Source organism: Parasteatoda tepidariorum, chromosome 8 (genome assembly GCF_043381705.1).
Source record: "Parasteatoda tepidariorum isolate YZ-2023 chromosome 8, CAS_Ptep_4.0, whole genome shotgun sequence".
Lineage (NCBI taxonomy): Eukaryota > Metazoa > Arthropoda > Arachnida > Araneae > Theridiidae > Parasteatoda > Parasteatoda tepidariorum.
The window spans coordinates 7802667-7814713 of NC_092211.1; the positions used below are offsets into that span (position 1 = coordinate 7802667).

General features: G+C 31.8%; 2 protein-coding genes across 5 annotated transcripts in view; both read left to right on the forward strand.

Moving 5' to 3' along the window:
- Positions 1-1087: 1087 nt before the first annotated feature.
- Positions 1088-12047, forward strand: part of LOC107454616 (uncharacterized) — a 52527-nt gene continuing 41567 nt past the window's right edge. For 2 of the 4 annotated variants that reach the window (XM_071184204.1, XM_071184205.1), the window contains exons 1-3: positions 1088-1200; positions 2273-2514; positions 4635-4709. The gene's annotated coding sequence lies outside the window, so the exon portion shown is untranslated. The remainder of the gene's footprint in view (positions 1201-2272; positions 2515-4634; positions 4710-12047) is intronic. The other 2 variants (XM_071184206.1, XM_071184203.1) reach the window with 2 other exon arrangements.
- Positions 10062-11726, forward strand: LOC122272057 (zinc finger MYM-type protein 1; the record flags this gene model as incomplete). Its single annotated transcript, XM_071184399.1, is given in 1 exon segment — positions 10062-11726. A coding segment is annotated over 1 exon segment (1518 nt), but the record flags the coding sequence as incomplete, so codon positions are not given.

Genomic DNA, 12047 nt, shown 5'->3' on the forward strand with positions numbered 1-12047 from the left:
CCACGATTGGGAAAAAAGCGGGTTACACAGTTAATTAGACTGGAAAAATACATTCCCTCGGAAAACGAGAATTGCGCAAATTTTGTTACTTCTACTTTGATTGTAAAATTCGAGGGACACGCAATGAGAGGGTTAAAAACTATTACCTGAAAATACCTTTTACAACTTGTTTTCCTCAAATTTCTTAATATTTAATAATAATGTAGTAAATAAATATTTTAGTGACGAAAAACACTGAATATATCTATATATACATAAATCAGAAATTAAACAAGTTAAGCAAAAACGCAAAAATTCAAGAAAAGTACAAAATAAAACAAAAATTCAAGTTCTTGAATTATTTCTTTTTTGCTTTATTTGTTGCATTTTTTTTTTTTTTGGTGTTTTTCACACTATTGTACTTATATATTTTGCTTGCATTGATGCAATATTAGAGAGCACTATTTTAAGGTTAAAGTCGTGTGAGCTGACGACAAGATCATATCTTTTCATTGCTTTGTTTTCTGGTTTTTATAAACTTATAAAAACTAATAAAATTTTATTAATTTGCTAAATTTGTCAAATTTTAATTATTTTCATATAATTTTTTTCTCTCTTTTAAAAATTGTTCTTCCTTACTTTTGTTTCTTTCCTTTTTTTTTTTTTTTTTTTTTTTTTTTTTTTTTTTGTATATTTATCTTACAATATGGGTTCTATACATTTGTAGCTTATGTGCAGATGGAGGAAAAAAAAAACTTACTAATTCTTAAATTCTTAATTTTTCATTGTAAATTTAGTTTTTCTTTAATTCTTTATTGTTTTTTCCAACATAAGTAACATAATATAAAAATATTTTGTTCCTTTATAGTTCGTTTTACGTTATAATTATTCTTTGACAGCTAACTCAAATCTGGAATGGTTCTTTTATTGACGTTCGAAATTATACTGATCTTTATAATCAATGTCAAATAAACAAGAACTAATTTTTTAAAGATTTCGGTTTCAAATTCTGAAATTTGGTTAACGGTTGCAATTAATTTCTTTAAAAAAAATATATTGCTTTTTGAAACGGTTATTTAAAATTAACTGCCAGTTATTCTTCAGCAGAGAAAAAGTTCAACGAAAATAAGTAGTCGAAAGCGTACTGGCTCCGAAACTAAAAATAAAAGTGCGGCAAAGTATTGTTGCTTTTTTGCTTTTTAAGAAAAAAGTCCTGCTTAAGTAAGATAATATTTTTGAGATTATTTTTTTTATTTTGTCTGGTTATAGTTTTAACTTATGAACTGTGCTACAAATACTCGTTCAATTCCAGAGATAAAAATGCAGCTTTCTAGGAGGATTTCTCTTTTAAGTTTAATTAAGAATTTGCTATATCGTGATAAGCAGTAGCCCCCACCCCCCCCAAGCTCTTGGGCACATTCTCGGGCAAATTCTAAATTCCCCCCCAAACTATTCGTTTTATTTAGTGTAAAAATTCCCCCCCAAGCTTTAAGTGGGCGCATCCTGGTGATAAGTTACGAAATTCTTTGGCAGAAGGAATCAAAGAAAGACTTGGCAGCCAAGGTGCAGCTAAAAAATTTAAAAAAGCCAGTGATGATGAGGAGGATGAATGTGAAAGAAGTGCACTTGAAGATGAATTAACTCTTATGGATGATCTGAAATAGAAAATGCGAGATAGAAATAGAAAATATTCTAACTCATTTTGTATGACTGCGTATAACTCATTTTGTGTGACTGTAATATGTGCATTTTTTTAAACTCATTTTATGTTGTGTGTATGGATGTGGTGAGTCGGNGGAGGATGAATGTGAAAGAAGTGCACTTGAAGATGAATTAACTCTTATGGATGATCTGAAAGAGAAAATGCGAGCTGAATCTCCAGAATTAATAGGTGCAGGAGAAGTTAAACAACTTTTTTTTCTGCTTAATTCAAATAATTTAGAATTAATTTACACTTTTATTACTAGCAAGTGAAAATTCATTTCGTTGTTTTCTTATGATAAAACATTAAAGAAATTAGTCAGCGTTACACGTTTATAGATTCTTTGGAAAGATTTCCGTATTGTGATCTGTGGCTGAATAATCGTCAAGTCTTGGACACTTTCGGAGCGAGAACAAAAGAAACGCGAGAAACAAAGAAATAAAACATTAAAATTAAGAATTAATAGGGTTTTTTTTTGTTGCGCTTTTCATAGATGAAGGTTGACATTGTCAATAATGACTCTTTCCACATATATATTTATATTAGTTCTTTAAGTATTTGTAACATTTTTAAATTCTTTTTCCTCTCCAGGAGAAGTTGTTGATTCCATTTCTAATATCAAATGGTCACGTCCACCTCCCCCAGCCTATAGATCCCTAGAAAGATTCTATTGTGTTTCAACAACTTGATATATAAAAGTTGGACCTGTGCCAATCATGAGGATGTTTAGTGTATCAATGGAAGGTATTTTATGCCACATTCATGGATTTCTTCCTTATTTTTTTGGGCCAGCACCACCTGATTTCCAGCTATCTGACTGTGCTATGTTTGGGGTATATTTACCTTTTTTTTATTTTTTCACAATCTGATTTTCAGCAATCCAACTGTGCTATGTTTAGGGAATGTTTTACCAGTTTTTTTTATCTTTATGTCTCAAGGTATTTGATCTAAAACCATTATTTGATGTCAAAAAGCTTACCCTGGAATATTAGTTATAATTCCTCAAAGTTTAAGCATCGTTAAAATGTAATTTTTAACAAATCTATTTACAACTTATTATTGCCTTAGTTTTACATTTTCTATTATACTGTAATGTGTCTCAAATCTTGTTTAAGTTGATAAAACATTACACAGAACTTAATACAAAGCTCTCTGAAGTATAGGGCAATGCAGGGCTAAAGAGAATAGAAGGGCTAGTTCACTCCACTCTTAGAACTGAAGCTACAATTTCCCTCCTCATGACGTCACTGTGTCCACAGATCTCGGAGATTGCAAGCAAAGATCGGAGCGGAGATCGCTTTCACACTTTACGTAATTAACACATTATTTCCATTCATAAGCATAGTTTAAAAAAAACTTTCTTGGCCATTATATTAAAAAAGTATCATTTTAAATTATTATTAATATTTTACTAGTTGGCGAAAATGACACTATAAATACTTTATTTTAAAAAGTTCAGTTTTAACTTTAATTATTAAAAAAAATGAAAGCATATATCGATACTTTTTTATCTACATATTCTTTTATAATATTTTTTTTTATCTTTATCACCATCTGATGTCCAACAATCTGACTATGCTATGGTTAGGGTATATTTAATTTTTTTTTATCTTTATCGCCACCTGATTTCCAGCAATCTGACTGGTATGTTTAGGATATATATTTGCCTTTTTTACTTATCTATGTCTTAAGGTGTTTGATAAAAAACCATTATTTAATGTCAAAAAGCTAACCCCTGTAATATTAGATAAAATACCTTGAAGTTAAGCATCATTAAGAGGTAATTTTTAACAAATATATTTAGAAATTCTAAACTTATTATTGCCTTAGTTTTACATTTTCCAATAAAACTCTAATGTGTCTCAAATCTCGTTTAAGTTGATAAAACATTACACAGAACTTAATACAAAGCTCTCTGAAGGATGAGGCAATGAACGTTAATTTGGGATAAGCACTTGAAAATCACAATGCACTAGTCTTTAAATACTTGTTAGTATAATTTCAAATAGTATCTAATCTTGATAATTTTCATGTGTAGACAGTCAAATGTACTGAATTAGTTATATTCATATTGATTTGTTTACGTTATGCTTTTAGGAAACTCTTAATCGAGCTGTAGTTGCTGACATGAAATCCAATAATGCTATTTTAGCTGTTGAAATTGTCCAAAAAGAGAGTAAGCTAAATTTTGTTCTCTTTAACTTTTTTTTTTGTTGTATGATCTATTGAAAATATTTATCCATTTACCTTACATATTATAGATATTTATGGTTTCACAAAAGCTGGAAAAATTCCATTTTTGAAAATAACTGTATTGCTGCCGAGACTACTCGCAGCTCGTAATCGCCTATTGGGTCGGTCAATTCAGTTTGGACGATTTGGAATCNTTAACTGTGTCATTTCGGAATCCATTCTTTACATAGTTGTTCATTTACTTTAGGGAACACGCGGAAAATTATATTTTTTCCTTTTGTTTTTCTATCAAAATTTTTTCAGGTTGCAATCGCGCAAACTGGCATTTCGATAATAGTTTTAAATTCTTGTAAATTCGCTGCAAAAACTGAGGAAAGTCATTATAAAAAATAACAAATGTCTAAGAATATCTCACAAAAAGAAATGCTCCAATATTAGTTAGAGCTAGTAAGGCCAAAAGCTCCGTTCTTGAAGTAAAAGTGTGAGCTTTGCGCCATAGTGACGTCACTGGAGAAAATCGGAGGATTGGCGCGGCGAGAGCTACTTCAAAGGAGTGAACCAGCCCTTCTATTCTCTTTAGCCCTGGAGGCAATGTACCTTAATTTGGGATAAGCACTTGAAAATCACAATGCACTAGTCTTTAAATATTTGTTAGTATAGTTTCAATAGTATCTAATCTTGATAATTTTCATGTGTAGACAGTAAACTGTACTAAATTAGTTCTGTTCTTATTATTAATTTTCTTATGTTATGCTTTTAGAAAACTCTTAATCAAGCTGTAGTTGCTGACATGAAATTCAATAAATATTGCCAATACCATTTTAGCTGTTGTCCAGTAAGCTAAATTTTTTTTCTCTTTAACTTTTTTTGTTGTATGATCTATTGAAAGCATTTATTCATTTCACATGCATTTTGTAAATATTTATGGTTTCAACAAAGCTGGAAAAATTCCATTTTTGAAAATAACTGTTTTGCTGCAGAGACTACTAGCAGCTTGTAATCGCCTATTGGGTCAAACAATTCAGTTTGGACAATTTGAACTCCTTACTTTGGATTATTTAGGGACACTTATATTGATATTGAAATAAGGTAGAAATTATGAATTATTAAACTGTATTACCATGCTTTATTTAATTTTCTACACAAACTGAGTAGACTCAGTGTGACACATTTTTTCGTCCAATGCAGAAACTGTGCTCACCTAAATTACGTTAAGGTTTACGCAAATTTTTGTTGTATGATCTATTGAAAGCATTTATTCATTTCACATGCATTTTGTAAATATTTATGGTTTCANTATTTGATACTATTGGGCAAAATCGAGAGAGGCTGTGGCGTAACTACCGCTATAAATATTAAATACCAATTCACTAGTGTATGAAACACTTGATTCTATCTTGAGGTACCTTTTGATAGATTCCCCATCATGATGACTTAATATGAAAAATGGCAATTAAAAAAAAAATAGCATATTAATTGCTATCTATTTTTATTTTTTTTTGTCAAAAATACAATTCATTTACATTTTATTATTATTATTTTTTAATAAATATAAATATTTTATAATCTGAAAATTACTTTCGTTCTCACTTGTTTTTTTTTAAAAAAAAAATAATTCAGAAATAACCGTTGTAATGTTTTTCATATTTTGAGAAATGTTTATAAAAATATGCCTTACATTATTAATATTAGTAGGTTTTTTTTAATGGTTTGAAGTTTTAGATTTTTTTTAAAAAAAAAATTACAAATTTAAAAAAAAGTCCATTGTTAAAAATGCCACTGACCAGTAGCAAAATTTACTAATTATTACCTATATTATATATATTTTATTAATTTGATTTTTCTTTTAGGTTTATGGTTGACACAAAAGTAGTTGGCTGCAACTGGATTNTAGATTTTTTAAAAAAGAAAAATTACAAATTTAAAAAAAAAAATGCCACTGACCAGTATCAAAATGTACTAATTATTACCTATATTATTTTATTAATTTGATTTTTCTTTTAGGTTTATGGTTGACACAAAAGTAGTTGGCTGCAACTGGATTGAAGTGCCATATCTTATTGTCATCTACTTCATCTTCCCGCTGCCAAATTGAATTAAACATGGCATGGAATGATTTCATAGCACACGAACCAGAAGGAGAATGGTCAAAAATTGCACCTGTTCGTATATTGAGTTTTGATATTGAATGTGCTGGACGAAAGGGTAAATTTTCTTTCGATACCTTTAGTTAGTTCACCAGAAGTTGGCTCCGTCTTCATCGTGTGGTATCCGACGATACTTTTTTGCAATTTTGTGGGAGAAGGATGCGAACAATCCTGAACAAGGTTGCTGTTTGGCTATCGTATGACAAAAATATTTATTTCGCAATCTTCATGTGCATTTTCTTTTCACATTAAATATTTCAAAACTTTGATGATATTTCTCTCTTCTGAATAATTTGTCCTTTTTGAGACATTTTGCTGCAATTTATATTTAATTAGCTATAGTAATGAAAGGTATAATAGCAGACAATAAAGCGAAGAAAGTGATTGAAAAAAGAATTCATTGTTTGCGTCTGGCGCACATTAAGGGTTGTTTTGATTTCTCCTCTTAGTTCCGCACTGAAATGAACTCTTCGTACAAGGAGGTGGAGCAAAATGCCAACTCCGGGTGAACAAATTATACCTTCTTACATTTGTTATTACCATGCTTTATTTAATTTTCTACAGAAACTGAGTAGACTCAGTGTGACACATTTTTTCGTCCAATGCAGAAACTGTGCTCACCTAAATTACGTTAAGGTTTACACAAATTTTTGTTGCGTTATATGTGCATTTTTTTAAACTCATTTTATGTTATGTGTATGGGTGTGGTGGGTCGGGTATTCTAACTCATTTTGTATGACTGTGTATTTCTCATTTCGTATGACTGTGTATAACTCATTTTGTGTGACTGTAATATTATGAGCATTTCTTAAAACTCATTTTATGTTGTGTGTATGCATGTGGTGGGCCGGGTATTCTAACTCATTTTGTATGACTGTGTATTACTCAATTCGCATGACTGTGTATAACTCATTTTGTGTGACTGTAATATTATGTGCATTTTTTTAAACTCATTTTATGTTGTGTGTATGGGTGTGGCGGGTCGGATATTCTAACTCATTTTGTATGACTGTGTATTACTCATTTCGTATGACTGTGTATTGCTCATTTTGTGTGACTAATATTATGCGCATTTTTTTAAACTCATTTTTTGTTGTGTGTAGGGGTGTGGCGGATCGGGTATTCTAACTCATTTTGTATGACTGTGTATTACTCATATCGTATGACTGTGTATAACTCATTTTGTGTGACTGTAATATTATGTGTATTTTTTAAAACTCATTTTATGTTGCGTGTATGGGTGTGATGGGTCGGGTATTCTAAATCATTTTGTATGACTGTGTATTTCTCATTTCGTATGACTGTGTATAACTCATTTTGTGTGACTGTAATATTATGTGCATTTTTTTAATCTCATTTTATGTTGTGTGTATGGGTGTGGTGGGTCGGGTATTCTAACTCATTTTGTATGACTGTGTATTACACATTTTGTATGACTGTGTATAACTCATTTTGTGTGACTGTAATATTACGTGCATTTTTTTAAACTCATTTTTTGTTGTGTGTATGGGTGTGGTGGGTCGGATATTCTAACTCATTTTGTATGACTGTGTATTTCTCATTTCGTATGACTGTGTATAACTCATTTTGTGTGACTGTAATATTATGTGCATTTTTTAAACTCATTTTATGTTGTGTGTATGGGTGTGGTGAGTCGGGTATTCTAACTCATTTCGTACGACTGTGTATTACTCATTTCGTATGACTGTGTATAACTCATTTTGTGTGACTGTAATATTATGAGCATTTTTTTAAACTCATTTTATGTTGTGTGTATGCGTGTGGTGGGTCGGGTATTCTAACTCATTTTGTATGACTGTATTTCTCAATCGTATGACTGTGTATAACTCATTTTGTGTGACTGTAATATTATGTGCATTTTTTTAAACTCATTTTATGTTGTGTGTATGGGTGTGGTGGGTCGGGTATTCTAACTCATTTTTTTGTATGACTGTGTATTACTCATTTCGTATGACTGTGTATAATTCATTTTGTGTGACTGTAATATTATGTGCTTTTTTTTAAAATCATTTTATGTTGTGTGTATGGGTGTGGTGGGTCGGGTATTCTAACTCATTTCATATGACTGTGTATAACTCATTTTGTGTGACTGCAATATTATGTGCATTTTTTTAAACTCATTTTATGTTGTGTGTATGGGTGTGGTGGGTCGGGTATTCTAACTCATTTTGTATGACTGTGTATTTCTCATTTCGTTTGACTGTGTATTGCTCATTTTGTGTGACTGTAATATTATGTGCATTTTTTTAAACTCATTTTATGTTGTGTGTATGGGTGTGGTGGGTCGGGTATTCTAACTCATTTTGTATGACTGTGTATTTCTCATTTCGTATGACTGTGTTTAACTCATTTTGTGTGACTGTTATATTATGTGCATTTTTTTAAACTCATTTTTTGTTGTGTGTATGGGTGTGGTGGGTCGGGGGTTCTAACTCATTTTGTATGACTGTGTATTTCTCATTTCGTATGACTGTGTATAACTCATTTTGTGTGACTGTAATATTATGTGTATTTTTTAAAACTCATTTTATGTTGCGTGTATGGGTGTGGTGGATCGGGTATTCTAACTCATTTTGTATGACTGTGTATTACTCATATCGTATGACTGTGTATAACTCATTTTGTGTGACTGTAATATTATGTGTATTTTTTAAAACTCATTTTATGTTGCGTGTATGGGTGTGATGGGTCGGGTATTCTAACTCATTTTGTATGACTGTGTATTTCTCATTTCGTATATCTGTGTATAACTCATTTTGTGTGACTGTAATATTATGTGCATTTTTTTAAAGTCATTTTATGTTGTGTGTATGGGTGTGGAGGGTCGGGTATTCTAACTCATTTAGTATGACTGTGTATTTCTCATTTCGTATGACTGTGTATTACTCATTTTGTGTGACTGTAATATTATGTGCATTTTTTAAACTCATTTTTTGTTGTGTGTATGGGTGTGGTGGGTCGGGTATTCTAATTCATTTTGTATGACTGTGTATTTCTCATTTCGTATGACTGTGTTTAACTCATTTTGTGTGACTGTAATATTATGTGCATTTTTTTAAACTCATTTTATGTTGTGTGTATGGGTGCGGTATGTCGGGTATTCTAATTCATTTTGTATGACTGTGTTTTTCTCATTTCGTATGACTGTGTATAACTCATTTTGTGTGACTGTAATATTATGTGCATTTTTTTAAACTCATTTTATGTTGTGTGTATGGGTGTGGTGGGTCGGGTATTCTAACTCATTTTGTATGACTGTGTATTTCTCATTTCATATGACTGTATATTACTCATTTTGTGTGACTGTAATTTTATGTGCATTTTTTTAAACTCATTTTATGTTGTGTGTATGGGTGTGGTGGGTCGGGTATTCTATCTCATTTCGTATGACTGTGTATTGCTCATTTCGTATGACTGTGTATTACTCATTTTTTTTAAACTCATTTTATGTTGTGTGTATGGGTGTGGTGGGTCGGGTATTCTAACTCATTTTGTATGACTGTGTATTTCTCATTTTGTGTGACTGTAATATGTGCATTTTTTTAAGCTCATTTTATGTTGTGTGTTTGGGTTTGGAGGGTCGGGTATTCTAACTCATTTTGTACGACTGCATATAACTCATTTTGTGTGGCTGTAATATGTACATTTTTTAAAACTCATTTTATGTTGTGTTGGATGGCATGTCTTCGGATCATCCTCAGGTTTGTTTCCCAGACCATCGTCAATAGCCCATTGTGCAGCTCTAGTGCGATGTGAATGAACAACAACAAAACACGTTCAAATAAATTATTTAAATTTTATGTCTCTACATATACTCCCCTACCAGTAACGAACGTTACGTTACTAGTAGGAGAAATGCATAGTAAAATTCAGGTTTTGAATCTTATTGGCGTCTTTATGCATGTGTGAATTCTATGCAATAAGAACGCTCCCTAAAGAAGAAAGCGATGCAGCTCGGCAGCTGAGGATACGAACTATTTTTGAGTTGGGGCTCTTATTGTTGGCAGCAAAGTGAATTTCTGATTTGTAAATACGCCAGCCTGTGACGGCAGATCGAGTTTAGCCTTGGTAAATATAAACACATTTTGCCTCTCGTAAACGTGTGTTGACAATGTCTACGAAACAGCTAAGTGGTCACGGTAAAAGAAAATTGAAGAAAAAACGAAATGATGGACAATTTTCTAGATAAAAATCCTACTGAGACTGAAAACGTACAGAATGCAAAGGAAGTTTCCATAACAGATAAAGTAGAACTTGAAGCAGATGCCTTTGAACACATTTCTGGTACATCAGAATTTGATGAGGTTTGTGAAAAATCATCCCCGGTTTGTAAAGGAACTGGTTTTGTTGAAGAAGAAATAACTACATTTAATCAGCACGTAGATGATCCATCAAACCTGTCTGAGCATTCATGTAAATCAAATAATTCATATTATAGTTATGTTGGTTTATGGCCTGAAAGTTTTTCAGATAATTTTCGGGAATACTTTGTATTGAACAAACCTGAACAGAACATTCAATTAATTGCCAACTCTAGATGTATGATTGGAAACAAAGAAAGAGTTTTGACTGAGGCAAGTTTTTTCAGAAAAAAGAAAAATAATGAATTACTCAAAAGAGAATGGCTGGTTTTCTCACCAGCAAAAAATGCAGTGTTTTGCTACATATGTAAACTATTCAGTGCTAGTGACAAATCGCTTTGCAAAGGAGGCTTTTCTTATTGGAAAAATACTTCAGAGAGGTTAAAAGAGCATAAGAACTCAATGGTTCACAGGAATTCTGTGCTTGCTTTATCTCAAAGGTTAACCTCTTCTATGAGAATTGATAGCAAGCTAGTGGAAGAATATGCAAATGAACGGTTGTATTGGCGAAAAGTGCTAGCTCGAATTGTTGCAACAACTCAGTTTCTTTGCCAACGTGGGTTAGTATTTTTTGGAAGAGACGAGACGATTGGTTCATTTCACAATGGTAATTTTCTTTGCATTCTTGAATTATTGGGCAAGTTTGACCCTTTTTTAGCTGAACATTTAGCTAAATATGGAAATACGGGGACTGGCAATGTAAATTACTTGTCTTCTACAGTTGTTACTGAATTAATCAGCATTATGAGTCAGAAGGTACTCAATAGAATTGTAACAGAAGTACAAACTTCTAAATATTATGGATTAATTGTAGACTCAACGCCAGACATCACACACAACGATCAGCTTTCAATTGTGCTATGTTACGTGGATAAAAGTGGTAGACCATTGGAAAGGTTTGTCAAGTTTTTAAACATTTATAGTCATGACTCCCTCACTCTATGCACAGTTATAACTAGTTTCTTAGAAAATTTAGGGGTTGATATTAAAAATTGTAGAGGCCAGTCATACGACAATTCCAGCAATATGTCTGGAAAATACTCAGGCCTTCAAGCTCGAATTAAAGAGACTTCTCCTACAGCAGAATATATTCCATGCTCTGCTCACTCTTTAAATTTGGTTGGAGTAGCAGCTGTCGAGTCTTGTGAACAGGCTATTTCTTTCTTTGGCCTGATCCAGAGTATTTATAATTTCTCCTCAGCATCGACCCATAGATGGGCTATTTTGTCCAAAAAATTAAAAAATAAACTCACTGTTAAGTCCCTTAGTATAACAAGATGGTCTGCTGCTGCAGAAGCTACAAAGTCATTGCAGGAAGGATATTATGCAAGCTTTGTGTGAAATTTCAAGTAGTTCGAGTGAGACCAGTTCAACAAAGTGTGATGCAAAATCATTGTATGAAAAAATTGGATAAACGACAAACAGCAGTTTTGGCTGTCTTGTGGGACACTATTTTGTAGCGTCTAAATAAAGTTAATATCCAGCTGTAAGCAACAGATGGAAATGTAAGCATTATCATACCTTTATTTGATTCAATTATAAAGTTTATTCAATGTATCAGAGATGATTTTGATACATATGATTCTAAAGCTTCACAATTAGTTAATTGTGAATTGTTTTTAAATAATTTGAGTAAAAATGATT